The sequence below is a fragment of the Myotis yumanensis genome, unplaced genomic scaffold (assembly GCF_028538775.1).
Source record: "Myotis yumanensis isolate MYYU_CA2020_CCGP unplaced genomic scaffold, mMyoYum1.0.hap1 SCAF_9, whole genome shotgun sequence".
NCBI classification, from domain to species: Eukaryota; Metazoa; Chordata; class Mammalia; order Chiroptera; family Vespertilionidae; genus Myotis; species Myotis yumanensis.
The window spans coordinates 45,883,802-45,907,468 of NW_027223760.1; the positions used below are offsets into that span (position 1 = coordinate 45,883,802).

The window sequence follows — 23,667 nt, forward strand, 5'->3', positions numbered from 1 at the left end:
TCTCCCTATTTTTTCAGTTGTTTTTATTTCAGTTGCTGCGAGGGCTGTCTTACATCCACCAGCGTTATATTTTGCACAGAGACCTGAAACCACAGAACCTTCTGATCAGTGACACGGGGGAGTTAAAGCTGGCAGATTTCGGTAGGAAAGCAGTTAATTACTAGTCTATTTTGTCACACTGTGCGAATGCCAGGCAGATGGTGGCACTGCATTTGTTTAGGTGCACTTCTTCTAGCATGATAGATCACAGTAAAATTTATTCAGGAATGAACAATTTTTTTTTTATGATCAGCATCATGCTTGGTGGAGTTTTAAAAATTTCAGACCACTTGTTCAAGTCTTAAGTAGTCATAAGCATAAATCACATCTTATATATTTCCCAAGGAAAAGTTGGTAAGATTTTGAACATAAAATATATTGAAAGAAATCTAATTTTTTGCACTTTTTATTATGAAAATTTTAAACATTTAAAAGTAGAAAGTTAGTATAATGAACACCCACTACTCATCTAGCTGCAACGATGATCAATATACTGTCACACTTGAGGAAACCTGAATGTAAGCCTCTGGACTTTTTCAGGGCATCACAAAATATATTCAGTAGTATGCGGTGCCTAAGGTTTTAATAATTTAAAAATCCAGGGGTGGTATTAACCTTTTTGGAAGTGACTATTATTTTAGAAATTCTCAATAATTTTGTAAAAGTTGACACTTTTTCTGATTGGAAAGTTGAGGTCCTGTCTGGAACCATTTGAAGTCATCTCTTACTTAAACAATTGAAGGTTGTCAACTTCCAGCGCAGAAGCTTTCTTCCAAACACCTTCTTGAGCACCCAAGAGAGGCAAAGTGGTTGCATTGTCCTGGCTCGCTCCCCTCCCTTCACCAAGTCTGACATTTCTGCATTGCCTGGCTCTCTGTCACACCAAAGAGCCTGCTGAGTTGATTCCTAACACCAGGGAATGCTGATGGCAGCAGGATGTGTTGACATTGCATTGCCTCAATTATTTTTGAATACATATTCTGATTAGAAATTTGTTCCATTAACAGTGGAATGGAAATATTACCCTTGGGATATAAAGATGCCTGAGGTTGAGATATGGGCTTTTGCTGAAATATGATTATATTTTCTCACTCTGCCCCCACCCCTCCTGAAAAATAAAAGAAAGCAGGCAATGTTTATTTCTTATGTCAAGGTTAGTAGACTATTTAATAACTTCGGAATGAACCTACTCTGTTGGGTGTTGTGTATTCTTTTCTTCTAAATTTGCAATACAAAAAAGTTAGCATTTGTATTTTACAAAAGGTTGTTATCTGTCCTCATGTGGTTTGATAAAAATGATGACGTGTGTGTGTGTGTGTGTGTGTGTGTGTGTGTGTGTATGTTTGTTGTTTATTTCAGATTTTAGCATCAGAACAATACTGGGTCTTTCTATGACAGGGTAGAAAATAATGGGAGGAAAGAAGATTTGCAGTTCCTCACATTCAAGGTTATTGAATATGCTGTGAACATATTTGTAGTTTGTCAGTATCAGTAAGTTAATAAGGATTTATAGTGATTTTTCTTTGGTGTGTTAATATACTGTAAGGTATATGTTAGAACAAATTATTGTATTAAACATTCAATATTATTGAACATGGTTTTCTTAATATTTTAAAAATACATTTTTACAAAGTTGGTTTTGTCTGTATAACTAAGAGTGTAATAGAATTGGATGTAGATGTTTACTGGGGGTTATTTTTACATTTTATGATGATATTTTTACTGTAACAGTTACATTTATTTTAAAAGATTCTTATGGATCTTTAAAACAGACATTTTATAATATCAGACTCAGAAATAAATTGAAATGTAATTTTAGAGAAAATTTAGAAAGTATAAACAACTCAGAGATAACAAATATTAACACTTTGATTGTGTCTTTTCCAAGTGCCTTTGTCCTTCTCTCTTTTCTTGCTTCTTCCACCTATTATAAATCCTCAGAAACCAAACTTACCGCCTTGGCCAATGTGGCTCAGTTGGTAGGGCCTTGACCCATGCACGGAAGGGTTGCAAGCTCGATTCCTGTTCAGGGCACTTGACCTGGTTGCGGGCTCAATCTCTGGTCAGAGGTGTGCAAGAGGCAGCCAATTCGTGTTTCTCTCTCATATTCTCTCCCTCCCTCTCTCTCTAAAAATCAATAAAAATATACATTTTTAAAGTATTATTAAATAATCGGCGTTTAAAAAACATACATCCCAAACCCATTGTTTTGTAAATCATTTTCACATAAGAATATGTTATGAACACTTTCTCATTTTGTCAAATATGATAAATTCATATCTAAGGATTTTCTCTTACTGGCCAAAGCTGTCTCTTTATTTCATCTATATCAGCTAAAATTCTAGTTCTTTCTAATTATTCACTATGATACACAGTCCTGTATGGGCCACCCTTGCAGAGAAAGTTGTTTGTGCTTCCCGTGTGATGTTGAGTGTTGTAGAGCATGTAATTCCTCGGACCAGATTGCACTACAGTGAGGCTGTGCCGTGCCCCTCCCCTCACTGTCAGAGACTGAACTTTCTTGCTGGGAACACACACTTGGTGTGCATCCTGTGCATGAAGTATAATGAGCGAGATGCATTCACCAACTGACAATTTCCCCCCAATTAATTGCGCATTATTTTGTCTTTTAATTTAAGACATGCAATTAACTGTGATTTACTGCACTTGGGCACGTGTTTGTGTCTGAGATGAAGGAAGCACAGTGGAAACTGCAGAGAAACTAGACAATCGAAATGGGATGATGCCAGGCAGTGGAACAGTTAGAAAACTAGGTCTTAATTCAGAGTTTGATGTATGAAGAGCTTTAGAAACAGTTTCTTTGTCCTACCTCCTTTTTGTATGTGAAAAATACCACAACATTTTCATTAAAGCAGACCAATGAAATCTGTGTGATAGTTGTTCCCATATTGCAAATGCTACTACCTTTATTAGGAAAATACATTGGGGAAATGAGAGAAACATGCTGAATTTTATTGAGTTTATTCTATATGCCAGACACTTAGATATTTTTGTTTCATTGTCTCGTCAACTTAGTAAGGTGTCGTAACCTATATTTTTGAGAGAGGCATGAGATTCAGACAGGGTTAGGATGTTGCCAGGCTTGAGCACACAGGTTCGGTGTTGCAAAGCTGGAATTCAGGCACTTGGTCCATATCCTCCAACCTTAGGTGGCCCAGGGTCTTTGTATTTATATGCATAGTCATGTTACCTATGAGCTGCCTAATTCCTAATAAATTATTGATCATTGCACATATATATGTGCAATTTTCTACATACGACACGCAGGCTATGTAAATAACTTGCACTAATACCAGAAAAAAAACAGCATCACTTATTTGAAAGAATTTTTATCATTTGACTAATTCAGTGGTAATGAGTAAATTTAACCTTAGTCCGTCTAGATTTTACCTGCTGGCCAAGGTAAACCACATGATAATGTATCTGTGACCCATCCAGGTTTAAACAAAGGGCATGTCTGAATCCCAGGTAGTCAAAATGCTATAACTATTTTTTTTCTTGTGAGCAAAGTCACATTTAAGCACCTACCTGAGGCGCATTTTCTATACTCAATTCGTAAAAGTAAGTTACACATGACTTAGAGTCACTATGGCTTCCCTAATGCAGAGGTCAGTCCTGCCTGTATATAGTGAAATAATAAATTATGCAGAGGCGTTCAGACTCGTTTCTAAAGAGGGGTTTGTCTTTCCATTATCTTTGAGAAAAGAACATTTCAAGTCTCTTACCCAGTGGGTGTCTTTACCACCTTGCTCCTCCTTACCTTCTGTTATGCAGTAACCCCAGACTTGTTCCCATACCAGAGCCTCTTACTTAGCCTTCCCCTTTGCCTGGAGTACTCTTCTTTCTTCTCCTCACTGTGGCTGTCACTTTCTCATCAGACAGATCATAGCTCAGATGTCACCTGTTCAAAGAGGCCACCTGTCCAAAGATCAAACCTTTTTCATGACTATCATCCAGTTTAACTTCTTCATTAGCACTTACAATCCATTTGTTTATTGTTTATTTTTTGATTCTGCTACTTGTCGGTTTCTTGAGGACAGGTCCTTGGCCTTTCTTGCCCACTCTTGTCTGTGCCATGTCTAGAGCCATGCTTAGCACATAGTAGGTGCTTAGCAAATACTGTTTGAATGAACCAAAAAATATGCATGACTACAATGAGTATTCGTGTAAAGACTAAGACTCATCTGAATTTACTAGTTTCTACTTGATTTATTTTGGCAAACCATTAGTTTACAAATTAATTTTCTCTTCATCAGTGCCCTGCTGGCTGGGCAGTCAAGTGTGTAGATGAAATTTGATGACTTTGGTAGTGTCGCAGCCTCAGGGTTGCCTCGCGGCTCTTACACATAGGGCTCTACATACCTGTTTGGTATTTACTGTGTTTGTAACCACAGGCTGCAGAAATAAATGTCACTGAGTGAATGTGAACATGCACAGAAGATGTATAAGATCTGAATCTCCTGCTCTGCAGACCTTTAATGATTGTCTAATTGCACTGTTGTTGAGGACAAAGTGTGTTAAGCATTGAATTAGGAGACCTGGCTCTGTCTGAAATTAGCTCCTGACGTTCAAGAAATCGTTTATCCCCTCTAAGCCTTAGGCTCCCCAACTGAAAAATAAGAGCATTGAACCGACACTTTCTAAGACTTTTTTCAGTGCTGGTTTTTTATGTTGTACATTTCTGAAATTATTAACTTATTTTCTAATAACCAGAGATTCACTGGTGGATAAAAATCAATCCATTGAATCTGGAATCAATGCTATACCATCTCTCCCTAGAATCTAATTTTTTATTCTAGCTTCTGGAAATTCAAATAGATGAGAGCCACGTTTTTGTGATATGCGTTGTCATCACATTAAAAGAAAATGACCGAGGTATGACAAGTAAATGCATAAATAAATTCACTGAGAAATTGATGTTCATTTGCAGTATGGTAGTATGGAAATTTAAGATATTTTTTCATGTAGATGAGATTAAAACAAAATAGATGTGTCCATAGGGTTACAGCTTCCTGCAATTCTTGCAAGATGATGATGGTGTCATCCACATTGCCCAGCCATCTCTCCGCTGTTTTTTCGCTCTGTGGAAAGACAGCTGGGTTAAATTTGCCCCTGTAAAAAGGAGACAGAGACAACTATGTAATATAAGCATTTAAGGTCTTGGCTTATTTCACTGACTTTCCTAATGTGGGAATAAAGTTAAATAGTTCAGTGGTTTTAATCAAGTACAATTACACTGGCCTCTTTCCCACCAGAAGTCTAAAATATTACTGTCCTAATGTTGGTACTTTCCTCCTTCAGGCTTTTCCTGATCTTAATTTGAGAAAGGAAATTGTCATGAATCACATTTTAGATTAATATGCAGAACACATCAGAGATGTAATTCTGCAGAGGCCATGGGGAGTGCAGGGTTTGTTTGTAATGTACCTCTCAGAATTCACGTAGAAAACAAGAAAATGAGGTGCCTTCAGATGCAGAGAAGAGTCTGTCAGTTTGATAAATCTAAAGTCTCTGAATCAAAGCCAGTTAGTCCCCACAGTATAGACCTTTATAACTATTTTTTTTATCATTAGCATATAGAACTCACCATTGAAGCCCTAGTTATAAATTCAAGGTTAGCTATAACTTAGTCCATTCGTTATGGCCTATAAGAGTCAATGTTCCTTTCTTTGTTTGAAAGTATTTTTTTATTAGTAAAAATATCTTTATTATCTAATGAGGTATCACTCTACTTTTTAAAAGACCCTTTGAACAATTTAATGCAAAGTCCAGGAAGATGCTTTTATACAAATCTGAAAACGGAAGAATACTTTTAGAATAATTGACGCTACAGTATGAACCAAAGAAAGCGATTTCCCCCCTAATTTTTCAAGACTTCATTAAACCCCAAATCAAAATGTATTTTAAAAACTATCAGATTATCAAGATTACTTGTTAGAAATAATTTTGAGTGACATGTGAACTAGACAAAGTTATTTCCTCTGACTCATAATTTTAACAGTGTGGTAACCCTTTTGGAAGGAAATTTCTTTTCTCTGATCATGAAATCATCACTTAGCCTCATTATTTAAATATTTAATATTCCACTCCTCCCCTCAAAAGTTTTCTTACATTCAGAGGAATGATGATGACATTCAAGTATTCTGTTTTATGTTATCACAATGTAACTTTTCCCAGGTATGTTAATGTACTGCATATGTGAGATATTTTGTTTCTCCTTTTAAATAGACTTTATTTTTAAGAACAATTTTAGGTTCATTGTAAAATTGAGCAGAAACTAGAGAAATCTCACATATCCCCTGCACCCACACATGGATAGCCTTCCTTCATTATCACCATTCCCCACCAAAGTGGTATCCTATATAATAACAGGCTAATAGGTAAATTGTCCCCTAACCAGGAGTTCAACCAGGAGTTTGACCAGGGGGCAGGGCCTGCTGGCCTTCCCCTGGCTGGCCCTGCCCCCGCCCCCAATTGCCCCCCTTCCTTCACACCCTGATTGGGGCAGGCCGACCAGGCCCCACCTGTGCATGATTTCTTGCACCTGGCCTCTAGTATTTATTATAATTGACCAACGTCAGTACCATCCAGAGTCCTTACTTTACATTAGGGTTCACTCATGGTGTGTTGTGCATTCTGTGGATTTTGGTGAGTTATAATGACATGCAATTTATTTGGCATTATAGTATGATACAGAAGAGTTTCACTGCTCTAAAAATCTTCTAAAAAACTCATCTATATGGATCTTTTAAAAGCTGTAAATGGGAACAAGAAGGAAATATATGAACTGCAACTAATATCCATATTCTGCTCTGTGAGAAATCTCTGTTCAGTCACCAATAAACAGATTGAAGCAATGTAGATAGGGGTTGATTGCTAAGAATGGCAACTTCAAACTCCATGGAAATGAGGAAATTCAAAGCAGAGTTCATTCATTTTTAGTCATACCATGCATATGAAGTAACAAAACATTTTAAATGCAGAACAGACCGCTACAAATAGGGCTGATTTTCTTATTCTCCACTGCCAATGGAAACCTGGGCAAAGGGATTTCCATATGCAAATTTTTTTTTCTTATACAACATGAGGGCAGTATTGTTGGTAGTAAGTCAGATAGGTGACGCAGGATATGAGTTGAAATATATCAATATATTCTCTTACGAAATCTGTATAGGGGATGACTAGAACTCTGAATGCTGGCAGTGATGACCAGATAGGAAGAAATATAGGTGATGCTAGCAAGAATTGCACTGAAATGAACCTTAGAATTATGTAACACATGCTAGTCAAGATGACAATGATTACACTGGAACGTGAGTTTCATTAACCTGCAGGTAAGTGTACAAGGTTGCTTAGAGTTTGGCAATTCACTAATTTTCCTTATTTATGGATCTTCCTTCATCTCCTGCTCTTCATCTTCTTCCAAAAGGCTACATTGTAAAATGTAGCCAAAACCAGACTCCCCGAATCCATCCATCAATGTGCCTGTTTTATACTAGGAGCTTGGAGACAGTGAGTCTTTGTAATCTAAGGCACATGTTTTCTAAAATTGTTACTGGAAGCAAGAAAAACTGACCAGTGACTATGGGAAATCTGAGATAGGCTATAAATTCTGAAAGTAAGACATAGTGGAAAAATTCGTGATTTTGATCTCTCCCCCCCCCCCCTGCCCCCGCCCCGACTTTAATACTATCATTTTAATATTAGTTTGCTTTCCTGTTTGTTCTTTAAGATTTTTTAATGTCATATATGTTAGTTTACTTTTGAAGTAGTGTGTGTTAATAGTAATATTTTAACATATTCCTCTCACCTTGAATGATTTTTTTTTCTGTTGTAATAGATAAACATAGGAAGCTAGGACTCTTTTCATTTTAATGAATAGGAAATAAAAAAATAAAAAATGAGAACATGATCTGTGCAGATTTAGGAATTTTTTGCATTAAAATTTAAAAATAAAATTTATTTCAGAGGGAGGAAGGTAGAGGGAGAGAGAGATAGAAGCATCAATGATGAGAGTATCATTGATTGGCTGCCTCCTGCATGCCCCCTACTGGGGATTGAGTCCACAGCCTGGTCATGTTCCCTGACTGGGAATCTAACCTTGAACTCCTGGTTCATATGTTGACAATCAACCACTGAACCACACAGGCTGGGCATGATTTAGGAATTTTAGATTCATGTCTGAAAAACAATCTGTTTATTTTGTCACATATTATAAAAATATCCTTGATATGCATAATCAAGCTGACACATCTAAAATAAGATAACTTTTTGTAAAAATTCAAACTTTAAAAATAGGAGATCTCTCTATTAAATATCTGCCAAGTTATTTGACATTCCAATTTTTAATCTGGAAGGGTACTGATATAAAATGCAAATTGGGGTATTAATTCCAGTTTTGGAGTAGAGTTACTAGCTAAAGAAATCTATTGTGTGAAATAGTGACCAGCTGATAGTAGATGTGGAAGCTGTGCTTGGAAGTGCCTGGAAGTCATAAAATGGGGAACAGTGGGTGGCAACAGAGGCATAAAGAGAGAGGCATAAGGAAAGTTGGAAGATTTTGGTATCAGGTGGTTTTGATGGTTTCTGAAAAATTACCACTAAGCTCTCAATCTACTTAAAATAAGGTCGGAACATCTAATAAAAATCACTAAAACTAACATTACAAGAATAGCACAAAATAAGTATGATATGCAAGCATTTGCTCAAAGAACAGGAAGCAGAATGTGATATTTCTCTTGGAGTCATCATCCACTATTGATAGAATCATATCATTGGGAAAGGTTTGTGTATTGTTTTTCCAGGATAAAGGCAGCAAGTCTATGATGGGAAAATTGAAATAAATATGTTATAATTGTATAAGAGAAAAAGAAAACCAATTATATTCACATTTTTAGAATTTTTTTATTTTAGATTTTGTCTGGATTTTGAAGGAACCTTTGGGATTATCTAGTTCAAACCCTCATCTTAAAAATGTACATACTTGGCCCCAGAGATGGAAAATAACTTAACATTGTGCCTGTTATGTAGTAAGTGATGTGTTAAGTTATTATTACCCACATCTCTAGAGCCCTAGTGTAGTACCCGTTAGACAAATGGGTGTAGACCCACTTAGCACCTGCATAGTCTTAGTTTCCCAAACACGAGAGGGTAGAGGTGCTAACCAGATGTCTGCTCAAAGTAACCTCTCTGTCAGCTAAACAGTGAGGTCCTTGTCGGGATGGTGGGATCCAGAATTAGCTATCACTCAGTCCCATATTAGGGGTGATCTTGAGAAAACTATAGGAAACAATAAAAGGAATGATTCTCATAGCACCTGTAGGAAGCCTGGTTGTATAAGTTGGGATGGAGCCTTGGTAATTTATGAAGTAGAAAGAACCACCTCTCTAAATATATTCGTGGGCTAAACCAAAGTATTGAGAAGCCCTGTGGGCAGATGAAGGCTGACTTGGCTTTATCAGTGTTCCCCTGAGGACTCAGTAGGGCTGGGCAGTAGCTGAAAAATGCTCTTATTTCCTCCCAGTGGGGAGGACTCCTCTGTTCAGATCTGACCTTTTCCTCACTTCGAAATAAACAGTACACATCTCCAGGCAGGTGGAGCTGAACAGAGGTACTTAGTAAAAGCATTTAAGTCTGAAAGAGATCACTTTTTACATGGAGGCAAATATACCCACGTGAAAAGACAGGATCAAGTAAACTCTCCCAGAATGGTTAGGGTGCATGTTCGGGAGCCAGATGCCCAAGTTGGAATCCTGCCTCTGCTGTTTACAAATCTTGCGTCCTTGGGTGAGTTACTGAAACTCTCTGTACCTTAGTTTACTTCTTTGAAAATAAGGATGATCATAGTAATACTGGGCACCTCAAAAATTGTTTAAAGAATTAAATAATTTAATACTTATAAATCATTTGAGGACAGTGCCTAACTTATAGGCAGTCCACATACATGTCATTTTACTATTAACCAGTCAGGTTTAAGTATATAAATGTTATCTATTTTTAACATGATTTTTTCCCAAACATGTGCTTTTTTTAAAAAAAATTTATTCCTCATTCGAGGATATGTTTTAATGATGAGAGAGAGAGAGAGAGAGAGAGAGAGAGAGAGAGAGAGAGATATCAGTGTATGAGAGAAACATCGAACACTGGTTGCCTTACATATGTGTCCCCACTGGGGACCGAACCCACAACCTAGGTATATGCCCTGACCAGGAATTGAACCCAGCAACCTTTTGGTGCATGGGACCTTTTGGTTCATGAGAGGATGCTCCAACCAACTGAGCTACACTGGCCAGGGTCTTTTTTTGCTTTCTTGAAGAAGGATGTAATATGGAATATTATTTACTAGTTCATTCGACAGATTTTAATTGAGTGCCTACTGTATACCCAGCACTGTGCTCATGGCTGAGTATACAGTGGTAAATGAAGCTAGCATTGTTCTTGCAGTCCTACTCTAGGCTTCCCTTACAGTCATGTTGGATATCAGTTATTGTTATTCAGAGATGCCCAGGAACTAATGAACTTTTTAAAATGATTTGAATTTTAAGTAATTGTCTTACATATTTTACGGAAATTATCATTTCTCTATTTTAAAGTATAATTACTGGGCAAGGTAAGATTTTAAAAGTAATTATCTACAAATCAATGTTAAAATCTTTTTGTGGTTTGTAGTTCAGATTTTAAAATATTGCTATTACAGAGCCATTCAGTTTAGCTTTCCTGGTAAAGGGACTAAGAATCTATACTAATAAAAGGGTAATATGCTAATTAGACCGGGTTGACCGGCCATCTTCCATATGTCCAACTTCCTTCTAGACAAAGCCATGGTGGTGGGGGCCGAGGCAGAGGCAGTTAGGGGCAATCAGGCCTGTAGGGGAGGGCAGTTGAAGGAAAGATCAGGTCGGCAGGGGTGGGCAGTTAGGGGCAATCAGGCAGACAGAGGCAGTTAGGGGTGATCAGGCAGGCAGGCAGAGGCAGTTAGGGGCGAATAGGCAGGCAGGCAGGCATGTGAGTGGTTAGGAGCCAACGGTCCCAGATTGTGAGAGGGATGTCTGACTGCCAGTTGAAACCGGCAACTGGCAGTTGGACATCCCCCAAGGGGTCCCCGATTGGAGAGGGTGCAGGCTGGGCTGAGGGGGACCCCCCTTCCCTCTGCACGAATTTCGTGCACCAGGCCACTAGTAATTTAATAAAAGAGAATCATTCTTGGGATAAAACTGTTCATGATAGATTTGCAGTACCAATGTCATTCTTTGAAAAGAAAATTATACTTTGTTAATTTTTAAGTGGCAGGACTAACCAAGAATCTACTGGTATTATGTATTTTCTCCTCATAAACAGAATGCTTCTGTCAAATTTTTCATTAGGGGAGATCTGGGATATAAGGAAATTTTGTGAACCACAAGGAAAGTCAGTCTTCCTTGAAAATATAATTACACCGTAGTGTACACCTTACTAAAGAAATGAGTAAACCTTGAACACTACTAGAATGAACATGACTTCTGTCCCATGTCAAAGCTTATGGTCTCCTAGGGTAGATCTCCCTGAAGAAATTATTTTTACCTTGTCAGGTAATGCAGAAATCTGAATGAAAAATGGCACATTGATTTTTCAAAGGTTTGATGTTCTGTAAAATAGTGAAATTAGTTTATGAGAAAAAATGCAGGACCTTTATAACTTGTTTTCTAAGATTTATGTGGCAGCTCTTTTGAAATTAGATTTGATGTCAGAGTTCATTTGACCAGTCTTCAAAATCTCAGAGGAAAAACACAGAACTGGAAATATGCATACATTAAGGAATACATTTGTAACCTTCAAAAAAAGGTGGGCATTGATTGTTAAAATTAATGATTTAAGATAATGGTAGGTTGTAGATTCCTTAGCAAATTTATAAGTTTAGTACTTTTGTAGTATGCAGTCTTCCTTCCACTAAAAATATCAGTACCCTACATTTTGTGACTATAACAGCAAACTTAGTCACTTCTTAAATTTTAAGAATGGCTTATTTCCCCTTCTTTGTGAGTGATGTGTCTGTGATCTACTTTGGATATGGGCATCTGTGCTGTACGAAGTTGAAAAAAGAGTGAGCAATTTGCCTAGTACAAGATGTTTTAGTCATTCTAGACTCCAGTGTCTGAAGCGTTTTTATTTTTGAATATTGAATTCAACATTTGAAAGCATTCTAGTAGTTGAATCATTGAAACGTTATTTGAAGCACTTGACATTAGATTGCTTTTAGGAAATTAAATTGTTTCAAACCTCTGTCATTTCTACTACTACTAATATAGCAGCCCATTATAGTTAATGAAGTGATTTCATAGCTCTCATCCTTATAATCCTTTGAAGTAGACAGTACAGGTCTCATTATCCCTTTCTAATTTGAGAAGATTGATTTATGTTTGCACTAGTAGCTCAACATGGTCATCAGATTGACCGAAATGCCGAAAAAACACTGGCATTTCTGTTGAGTCTGTATACTTAAAAATAATTCATCTTGAAGTCATATAAGATCATATGACTTCTTTTATATTTTAAAAATAACAACATGAAGAGTGTTCAGGGAGTTCTCATTGTTATTATGACTGGTGATCTTTTCAATATGAAAATTATAGATAAATACCTGTTGCTGCCCAGCATTTTATCAATGGGAATAGCTACAAATTAGCTCTTTAATCTCCCAGAAAAATAGAGAAGTTTTGATGAAAATTTGAAATTGTCCTTTAATAGCTAAGTGAATGCAAAATAAAGACAGCACTTGACCCACCAGATCTAAAAGGTTATTTAAAAATTGAAAGCACAAGTATGTTTTACTGCTAAAACATCCCAATATATTCCAACTTGCCAAAGATAAAATTTCTGGAAATCAGGAAGGCATTCAAAAACAAAAACAAAGCTCAAAACCTTTTTAAAACATATGAGACATTAAACAAGGTGCTCATGAAACTACTCTACACTTCCTCCTCTCTCCAAAGCTGCCCCACCCCCACCTCCACCCCCAGCTCACTGACAGTCACTGTCCTTGCTGGTTATAGATGAGGTGTGTCACTGATGCCTGAGGGAATGTAGGGGCAAGAAAGAAGGAGAACTATCTATACTAATAAAACGGTAATATGCTAATCAGTCTGGACATCCTTCCAGACGTCCTTCTGGACAAAGCCACGGTGGCGGGGGCCGAGGCAGAGGCGGTTAGGGGCAATCAGGCCGGCAGGGGAGAGCAATTAGGGGCAACCAGGACAGCAGGGGATAGCAGTTAGGAGTGACCAGGCCGGCAAGGGAGAACAGTTAAGGGTGACCAGGCCAGCAGGGGAGAGCAGTTAGGGGTGATCAGGCTGGCAGGGGAGAGCAGTTAGGGGCAATCAGGCAGGCAGAGTGGTTAGGGGTGATCAGGCAGGCAGGCAGGTGAGCAATTAGAAGCCAGTGGTCCTGGATTGCCAGAGGGATGTCCGACTGCCTGTGGGATTGGGCCTAAACCGGCAGTCAGACATCCCCCGAGGGGTACTGGATTAGAGAAGGTACAGGCCAGGCTAAGGAACCCCCCCCCCCCCCCCCCCCCCCGCCCACCATGCACAAATTGTGTGCACTGGGCCTCTAGTTTGGTATATTTAGAGAGCTAAAAGACCAGAAAAGACTATAGAAATATTGGAAGGCGAACTTTTTCATTCTTGTATTTTTAAGAGTAGCCAATTTACCCCACTTATTTGGGTGGATGATGGTTACCGCCTTTATACACTTATCCTTTCTTTTTTACTAAGACATTCAGAGCCAGCCTTTGAGTGCCGTGTCTTTTACTGCCTCTGTAAACCTGAAAATATTTCTAAAATGATGTTTCATGGAACACACATTAATAAAAAAGAACTTTTAAAATAAAATAAAAAATTGTCCTTCGACAGATCAGCTGAGGGTGAGCTGTGTGAGTGTCCTCTCCACTCACCCTGCCCAGTGGAATCCCAAGCACATTAGCTAGTGATTAAAGACTCCTCACCTTTCTGAAGTTAAAATAGAATCTGACATTGTAGCTCCCCGATTCATTTCATTAAGGACAGCTTTTTGAGTCTGTGGAACTTAAGTTGGGAAATTATTAGTGCAATAGTTGTCTTTCACTGAGTAATAAATTACCACCAACTAAGCTGTTTAAAACAGCACACTTGTATTACCTCTGTGTTTCTCTGGATTAGGACCCTGGGCCTGGTTTAGCCGAGTGCTGCTGGGTCTGTCACAAGGCTGCAATCATCTGAAGGATCTGCTGGGAAAGGATGCCAAGTCCACGTGGAATTCAGTTCCACAGAGGGCCTCGGTTCCAAGCGAGCTGTTGGCCAGACACCACCTAAGTTTCTTGCCATGTGGACCTCGCCACCATGGGTGCCTGCTTCATGAAAGCGTGCAAACCAAGAAGGCAATACTGTCTGCAGCCAGACAGAGTTACTGTCTTATGTAAGACTAATCACAGGAATGGTGTCCCATCACCTTTGTCATAGTCTACTTTTTAGAAACAAGTAACAGGTCCTACCCTTACGCAATAGGAGCAGAGTCCACAAAAGCATGAATGCCAGGAGAACCACCTTTGAGTCTGCAAACTACTGTTGATTTAAAAAGTACTGTCCAATTATTTTATGGTGATTATACAGTGTGACATGGTTTTCCATAAAGAATCTGAGTTAACTGAGTGCATGCACCAGTTAACTGAGTGCATGAAGCCTTAAGCTAGGGTGTGAATAAGTATAAAAGGATGATGATGATAAATAAGCCTTATTGATTGGCGCTTGTGTCTGATACTGGGATGAGCATTCTGCTTAAGCATTTTAAAAGCCTCCTTTTCCAGAAAACCAAATAGGAGCGTGAGAAGTTAAGTAAGCAGTAGACCTGGAGTTTATTCTCAAGCAGCTCAATGAGAAAAGAGACCATTTATGTCACTAATAATAATATTTTCCAACAGGTGACTTCTCTGTACAGAATGGAAGGCCAGATAAGGGTGCCACACTTTTTGCTTGGGAGACTTAGAGGGGACAATCTAAAGAATCTTTTCAAAGGATGAGTAGGATTTATGAGGTCTCTGAGGGCCAGAGCCAGGTATATGTAACGGTAAGTAGATTTACATAGTGGTAATATCTTCAATCCCTCTACAAGGAACCTGAGAAAGGACAGAACCTTTACAGGTTTAGCCATGGGCGGAGATGTTGGTGGACATATGGGCATCAAAGCCAGAGAATAGATTAAATTTCAATTAGGTGGTGGTCATAGCAGCAGATGGCAACTGTTTAGTTATGTTTTTTATTATTTATTTATCCCCGGCCCCCTTCCAAAGTGTCCCCGAGCAGCTGCTGATCGAATGGTCTGCTTGTTTTATTCTTACTTAGCCTGCACACTGTTCTAGGCAGACTTGTTGCCATTCACCACTTACTCCGCCCCTCCTCCCGCTCAGCTCCAGTTTCCATCTCCAGGTTCCACCTTCAGTCACTCATGTGTATCTGGAAGGGCACCGGGTGCCAGTGCTGGGAGGCCCCAGGGGCTGGAGGGCTGCAGCACAGCGGGGGTTAGCACACATTTCTCCAGCCTCCTATCAGGCAGGACCGGGGGCAGGTCCAATCGCTGCACAGATAGGCCCTTGGGACTGTGGCAGGGTATGAGCCAGGTACCTGCAACCAAGAGTTTGGCCTGCAGAGTCCGCTGACAGATCTGGGGAGGCCAAAGCTGTGAGACTAACTCCTTGTCCAGTTTAGGAACCCTCTGGACGAGAAGACTGACAGCCAAGGCTCCTGGCAAAGACTGGAGGTGAAAAACTAGGAGACTCATGGCTTCTCTACAAGCCGATTTCTTGGGCAGAGATAACAGCAAAAAGGCAGGCTCGTTTAGCAATGAAATTTAGTGAAACATGGTGGCAGGAGTGAGAAGTCTAAGCATTTGTTCTGACATTTTCACTGTTTGACTTTGGACTAGTCAATGAAAGGGGCAGTTTTGTTTTTATAAATTAAAAAAATAAGACTAATTTAGTGAATTTAAATTTAATTTTTTAATATTTTCAAAATTTTCTTAAAGTTGTCCTGAGTTTACTCTATTTACTACCATGTGTATATGCAGTTTATGCTCATTTTCTTAAAAATACCTTTGCCAACTTCATAGTAAACTTCTGTTGCCCATGAAAAAGTAAAGGAACCCCCAAAATATAAAATTATTATGACCGTCAGCCCTATATGGAATGGAGATTGTGTTACCTTTCTTGGTGTAATTATTCCAATAACTATTGCTAGATAATTAGGAAAAGAATGGTGGAAAACTTTCAGTGCTTTCAGAAAGTATCGTTTTTAAAAGTAAAGTCAGGGGAAATGCAGAAATGGATCTTTACCCCAAAAGAGAATGTCTAACCCTGCCCCTGTTTCTCTTATATATTTATTGTTCTAAACATGAAGAATAGTAAAACAAAATAAGATGCCAAAGAAATACAGTCTAAAAACATTTACTCATGATCTTGTGAACCTAATCACAGTAGCCATTTAAAATTTTTCAGAATACCTTCAATTCCTTGATTACGTGCATACATATCTTCACACAGTGTCAATTATATTATTGGTAGCATAGATTGTTTTTATTACTAACATAGCAACATTTTTCACATTTTATTTCCATATATTGACTTTTACAGTTATAAGTAATATATGTTCTTTAAAATACACATTATAGGAAGTGATAAAGAAGAGAGTAGCATTACCTGTTGTCCCTCTTTGCTCATATAACCCCTGTTAACATACCTCACAGCTTTCTCTGTATACTTACATAATGACATATTTGTCTTTAAAAAGGTAACTTGCTTTATTTTTAACAGCACATACATTGCCTTTTAAGGCCTATGATTCAGTTAATGTGGTGATTTTCATTAGTTGTCCCAGTGACATTCATAGTGAAATGGAGATTGATGTGACATACTGGAAGTGCAGTAGAAAAATGGAATGTTTTTCCATAAAATGATCACTATACTTAAATCCAATATTACTGTTTTTCAAATTGAATAGGTCCTTTGCTTCCATTGATCTCAGTACACATAAAACATACTGAGATTTTAATGAAAAGAAAATTTTTATGCTAAAAATTTGGTTAGTTTCCTATATTAATGCTATTTCTCTCTTTTTATTAACTCACTGTAGTTATCAGATTATCTTCACACATAGTAGATTTGTTCAGGCTTGTTAAATAGACATTATTTTAATTTTTAATGTATATCTAAAGCTGAACAATTCGTTTAAAAATTGTTATTATCGATTTTTAGTGAGAGGAAGAGAGAGAAACAAGGATTTGTTGTTCCACTTATTTATGCATTCATTGGTTTATTCCTGTCTGTGCCCTGATTTGGGACCAAACCTACAACTTTGGCTTATCAGGACAATGCTCTAACCAACTGAGCTCCCAGCCAGGGCTGAGAAATTCTTTAAAACCTTTGATTCTGAAACCTCAGCTTGGGTGTTGTTAGGAAGAGAACGGTCTTTATCACAGAATATAGACTGCTCCCTGATTTTCTACCTCCTGATACATGGAATACTCATGTCGAGTCTGCCATCCAAATTATTCTTAATATTTCAAAGTGAAGGGCATCATAAATAATAGTTAAGGATAGTTTTTCACATCCTACATTTAATGTGTTTCATGATTCACATCATAAACTAGAAACAGTTCTATCAGAAATCACATAGATCCATTTACTAACTGATATTCCTCATTATGATCTTTCAGTACTTTTTCAGTTTTAATATTTTATTATCCAACTACAACAATGACATGAATTTGTCTTCAAATGTTATATTTTAGTGTTTTTGTTGGATTGTGTTTTACCTAAAATGAAACTTACCCATTACAACTTGATGAGTTTGTTGAATGTATATAATGGGAAAACCACCTCCACAGGTAAGTTTTAGAACATTTCATCACCTCAGAAATGCCTTTGGTTCCCTAGAGCAGGCAAGTAAACATTATTTATTTTTTTTACTATTATTTAAAAAAAATTTTTTTCAGATCTTAGTCAGCCTGGAAGAGTGGAACCCCAAATAATAACACACTACTTGGAAACACAAAATCTCTGTCTTATGAGATATTCTAGACTGGGGCTGGCAAACATTTTTTTGTAAAGGGCCAGATAATAAAATGTTCAGCCTTGAAGTCTCCGTAGCAGGTACACAAGTCTGCTATTTTAGTGAAAAGGCAGCCGAAGGCACTATTTCAACAAAGGGAGGCGGCTGGATTTGGTCTCTGAGACGGGATTGCCAACCTCTGTTCTAGCCTTCTAAATTCTGTTTTTCTTACTAATAGCCAGTGAACCGGATATAAAACATTTAGGTCAGTGATCTTTTCAGGGAATGCATTTTAGGTAATGAAATAATTCACAGCATTTTAATTTAGTACACTTGTCTTTTCAAAGATAGTGTTTCTGAGAGTGCCAATGTATGTGCAGAGTGCAATTAGAATAAGTTAATCTCATCCAATATTTTTTGTAGTAGCATAGAGATAATCGAAAAAAATAGTTTGGAATCTGTATTTGAATTGAAAACTAAAATGCAAATTGTAAGTCCTAAATTGTACCACTAACCTAGAAAAGTTTCACAAATTGTTGACTTATGTCACATTCTATTTTCTTTTCACGTAGTGTTGCTGCTCAAAATGGCATTTTTGAAAAATGAATAGTCTACCTTTGTTTTGTCAGGGTTTCATAACCATTTGAGCCGCCTCACTAAGTCCCAAGCTTGTTGTGGGGAAAGAATGTCACCCCAGGGCTGATGGAGCACCCTACAGAGTAGGCTGTGACAGGAGCTCTTTGCTCCCCTTTAACGTCCAACTGAATAATGTTACATTATCTTTACCAAACCATTTTCCCGAACTTCCAGATATATGTAGCAGTCTCATAAAAATTCAGCCCACAGTCACTATTGCACACATTGACAAAGAATGGGCTTGTAAGAGCTAGGTAAAGTCAACAGTTTATAATAGAAAACAGTCACTTGTTACTTCATAGTAAAAATATAGCAGCAAAAAAAAGGATGTTAGCATAGAAAAAATATTTTTAGGAAAAAATATTATATGACTTTCCTTTTGAGTTAAATGTGAGTAATGTGTAAAGTTGCTATTTTTGAAGACAAAAAAGTCTTATAAAAAGTGGTTAATAGTGTAAAGAATACCTTTTAAAAAATTTCATGGGTGTTTTGTTTTGTTTTGTTTTGCATTTATTCACAACATTGATGTAGTGTCATCTTTAAAGCCGTATAATTTAGAGTAGTTTAGTGCCCATAGGTATTGTTTGTACTTTTGGATTTTAATATGCAATCATGAGTTCAAAGATTAATCAATCCCCATGTGATAAGTTTTACTTAACTTCCAGATACATGTTTCAAATATAGTGTCCCCTTTGAGCTCTTTCAATGAAATATTTAATGAAGGAAACAGTGAAATCAATCAGAGAGTAGAGAGCAAGACAGAAAGCACTTTTTTGATTCTGGAACTCAAATTTGGTTTGAAGAAATATTCTAAATTAAAACAAACACATAAAATGGCCTCATCTACATCATAATATTTTCAATAAAGTTTTATTGTTGAAGGTGGATGCTTTGAAAGACAAGCTATTTGGACTAACAAGATGGGAATATTTAAAGTATATTTAACAGATTCTAAAAAGGACATGCGCCTCAGATGTTAGGTCTGTCTTTTATTCTTAAAGGATAAGACAGTAGTCTCATATAGCACTAGATGAATTTACATTTTATAGCTGATAGGTCTTTTAAAACCATGGCAGTCTTCTGGAGACGTCCTTGGTCTTCTCAAACTTAGCACGTGTGATGTTTGCTGACAAGTAAGGAAGGATAAATAGATTGTCAAGTGACTGATTCCGAGTTCCAGGTTCTCAACATCTACCCAACTATCTTCTTGCATTCATTATAGTTCTTGATTATTTAGACAGCATGCCTTCATGCAGTTAACTTGGATGTAGAAATGAAACCTTCATTGTATAAATTACAGTTTTTAAAAAATTCTAGCTGCTTGGGCAGTTTGACACTTCATCTTAGGGAAATCTATTGTGTTTTCTTACAAGCAAGATTCCCTTCAAGGAAGGTTGTTGTTGTTTTTTTTAACTTGGAAATTGCCGGATGATCCAAATTGCTCATGCCAGCTTATCCTTGGTTTTAGTAGCTAAACTGGCTATTATTGCAGAAAGCCTAATAGCAGGCAACTTGGTTGTAGTGGTGAGAATATTCAACTATTAGTTTATTTCGGCTTGTTCCACCCAGTCATTAACTCAGTGCTGCCAGCCATACGCTTCCCTGCCACACCGGGAAAGCCTGTCATTTAGAACCGATGACTATTTTGGGGCTCAAACGATAAAACACATAAAGGAACATGTTGGAACCTTAGGTTGGAGGCGGAGAATGGTGTGCTAGACTGCACAGAGGACTTATTTGACCCTTTTTCTTCCTCCCTTTCAAAAACAAGTATCATTATATTTTCCCTGTAGGTAGCACGAACACACAATAATAGACATTTCAAAGAGTAGAAGGGAAAGCACAGTGAAAATTAAGTGTCCTTCTCCCGCCTGCTTCCTTGTTCCCTCCCCATGAGCAGTTGTCTTTGCCGGTTTCTTAGTTCTCTTTCCAGAGATAACACATATACGAATAAGCTCTTATTTTTATTAATGCAAATAGTACATAACATGCCCGTCATTCTTTCGTTTGCCTTTTCCCTTGACAATGGTTGGTTCCACATTAGAATATATAGACTTATTGGCCTCATTGGCTGCATTTTGTAGCTATACCATAATTTATTTAGCTATTTTCTTCCTGGAATTTGAGGTTATGTTTAGCATTTTGCTATAAACTATGTCACAGTGAGTATCCTTGCACATAAGTCTTTGTGGGTATAAATATAGGATAAACGCTTAGAATAAGGTGCCATTGATCACTCTCTGATAAGGACCCAGTGACTTTCACGTTCAGTTCAGTCAGTCGACTCAGTGAACACCTTACTCATTCTACACCTGTGCTGGCCCTGGGGGCTTTCAGGAATCACACAGGCCTCTGCCTGGAATAGGTCGCTATCCACTGACTGTGTGCTTCAAGGTGACGTGCCTGGTGACAAATCAGAGGTGCAGCTGAATCCTGTGGATGCCCACACAGCAAAATGACTTCTGACCTTGGCTGAGTAGGCGTTAGAATTAGACATGGGAAGTGGCAGAGGAGGGTGTGCGGGGAGGGGACAGGACTCGAGACTGCACTGACACACAAGCTGGGGGCACTGCCTTCTGCCACACACCTCCTCACCACGCCTGTGACAAGCCCGGCCACTCCTGCCACAGGACGTTGGCACTCACTGTGCCCTAGACTTCTTTATGGCTTTCTTTCTTTACAGTGATGCCCACAGGGCAACCAGGCACCTCAGCTCTGGGTGTTGTCCTGTTGTGTCAGAAATACGTCCCTTGTGTTCCTGCACTCCTTTCCTCCTCTGATGCCACCATAAAAGTGCCTCCCATGATGGCCTCAGGGCACAGTGGGCTCCTGCCTGGTGTCCTACTTGGCCACGGCCATTCCGGCCTCCTCTGCCATCTGCCCAGGGGCACAGCAGGCCTTCCCCTTAGGCTGCTACAACAGAGTGGGCATCGGGCTGTCTCTTCCAGCCAGACTTAATGAAGGCTGGGCATTTGGTGCAGGGCAGGGCATTGCAGCTCAGGGAGACCACTCAGCCCCTAGAGGCCCCTCCTCAGTGTGAAAGCAAAGGGCTCTCTCTCTTTATCTCCTGTTTACCTCCCTCTCTTCCCAAAGGGAGTGTACCCCAGTGATGCACCTGGAATTCAGGCCTCCAGGCTCCAGAAAGAGGAATCTCCCTCCTCCTGAGAATCAGAGACCCCTGGAAGATCTAATTTCAGATCTGGGGGTCCCCCTTCCATCCCCGGGACTGAGGGTGTTGGCCTGCAGCCCAGTAAACGATCACAACACTTAATATTTATACCAAAGCGTAACCAGTAGCCCAGTACTGGTGCTCTCGGAGGGCTCTAGACTTAAATGTTACTACAAGTTGGCCTTCATTGTTCCTTTTCTTTGTAGGGTGCAGAATAGCTCTCAGCACCTGTTTTTTCTTCAGTCCTCCGGGTTCCTAAAAGCCTCTGCGCAACATCTGGGGGGAGCATCCTGTGTTGTCTGTCTGTCTTGAGGCAGCAAACATCTTCCTCAAAGAAACTCAAAGCCTCAGAAACGATTGGCTCTGAGAAAACATGCACCCAGTTTACATTACACCCTTTGCTCTTTTGAAACATCAAGATTCAGGTTAATTTCACAGCTTTCCCCAGAACAGTGGGTAGAGACTCGCTTTACATTTATATAACAGAAATTTCCATTAAGTCGGTTTTCTTGATTAAAGGAGCCGTCAGCCTCAAAGGTAGATTCAGGTCTCTTCTTTCAGTAAAAGTGAACAGCTGGAAGCTTTGAAATGAGTGTTTCTGTACTTCTCTGCTCATCAAGGGTTTTTTGTTTTGCTTTGTTTTGTTTTTTAAAGCTTTCTTAGGTCTGGGGACACGTCTTTCTGTGCTTGAGTTAATTCTTTGAGAGCAGCTAAGTTGCCATGTAGTATCGAGACACCCATATTGCAATAGTTGGGATATGAGCTGGTTTAACACCTCTGATTACCACTGTTCATAGGTGAGGTCCTAGTAATCAGAGGCAAATTGACCCCTTAGCTCAGGTATGGGGGACGTTTTTTCTGACAAGGGCCATTTGGATATTTATAACATCATTCATGGGCCATACAAATTATCTGCTTAAAAATTAGCCTGCTGTATTTGGTCAAGCATTTAATTAACTCACCCCTAATGCCTAGACAGGGCCAGACCAAATGATTTCACTGGCCTTATACAGCCTGTAGGCCAGATTTTCCCCACCTCAGCCTAGCTGAATGTGTTTTAGACAGACTTAGTCTTGTCTCAGAACTGCATGTTATGGAAGACTTGGTGTTGTGTGAGGATGCAGAAGGGGTGGGAGTGGTGGGAAGAACTGGGGCAATCATTAGCAATGATGCTTATTCAAGGAGATAAACATACAGATAAAAAGATGAGTAAATCAGTTTTACATGCTTACTGCCAAGTGAGCCGAATAAAGAACCAGATATAATATTATAAATTTGGAGGAGAGATTGATTAATTGTTGAAGTTTCGTTTAGATAAATTTTAAATATCATATTAGATAAAGTTTAAGAAATTATGGACTTCATTAGGAAAGTAAATCTATCACTTGTATTATCAAGAACCAGTATTTTGTATATTAATAAACTTACTGTATGGCATCTTTTTTGTATTTTTATTTAACAAATATGTGAGTATCATAAAGGGAACATATTTTATGTATGTTTGGGGCTTACTTCTTAGAAAACAATATGAATCATGAACTTTTATGTGATTTAGTTTTACTCACATTAGGTCCTTAAACATTTTAAAACCCAGGGACAGATTTTTCTAGTGAAAGCTGACACAAACTCCCAAGGTGTAAAACAGGTGAAAGCAGAGGTACTCTCGGGCTGAGTTTCCTCCCCGTTGGCCAGGGCAGCACACACATGCCGCCTGCTATGGGAACACTGTCTCAGGATACATGATAGGTGGCT

The 23,667-nt window shown here is 38.6% G+C and overlaps 1 protein-coding gene across 3 annotated transcripts in view; it reads left to right on the forward strand.

Annotated features, from left to right (window-relative positions):
* The window catches only part of CDK14 (cyclin dependent kinase 14), a 522,981-nt gene that overhangs the window by 266,205 nt on the left and 233,109 nt on the right, over window positions 1-23,667 (forward strand). For all 3 annotated transcript variants that reach the window (XM_070424219.1, XM_070424218.1, XM_070424220.1), the window contains one exon: window positions 18-141. In XM_070424219.1, the coding sequence (XP_070280320.1) occupies window positions 18-141 (124 nt within the window). The remainder of the gene's footprint in view (window positions 1-17; window positions 142-23,667) is intronic.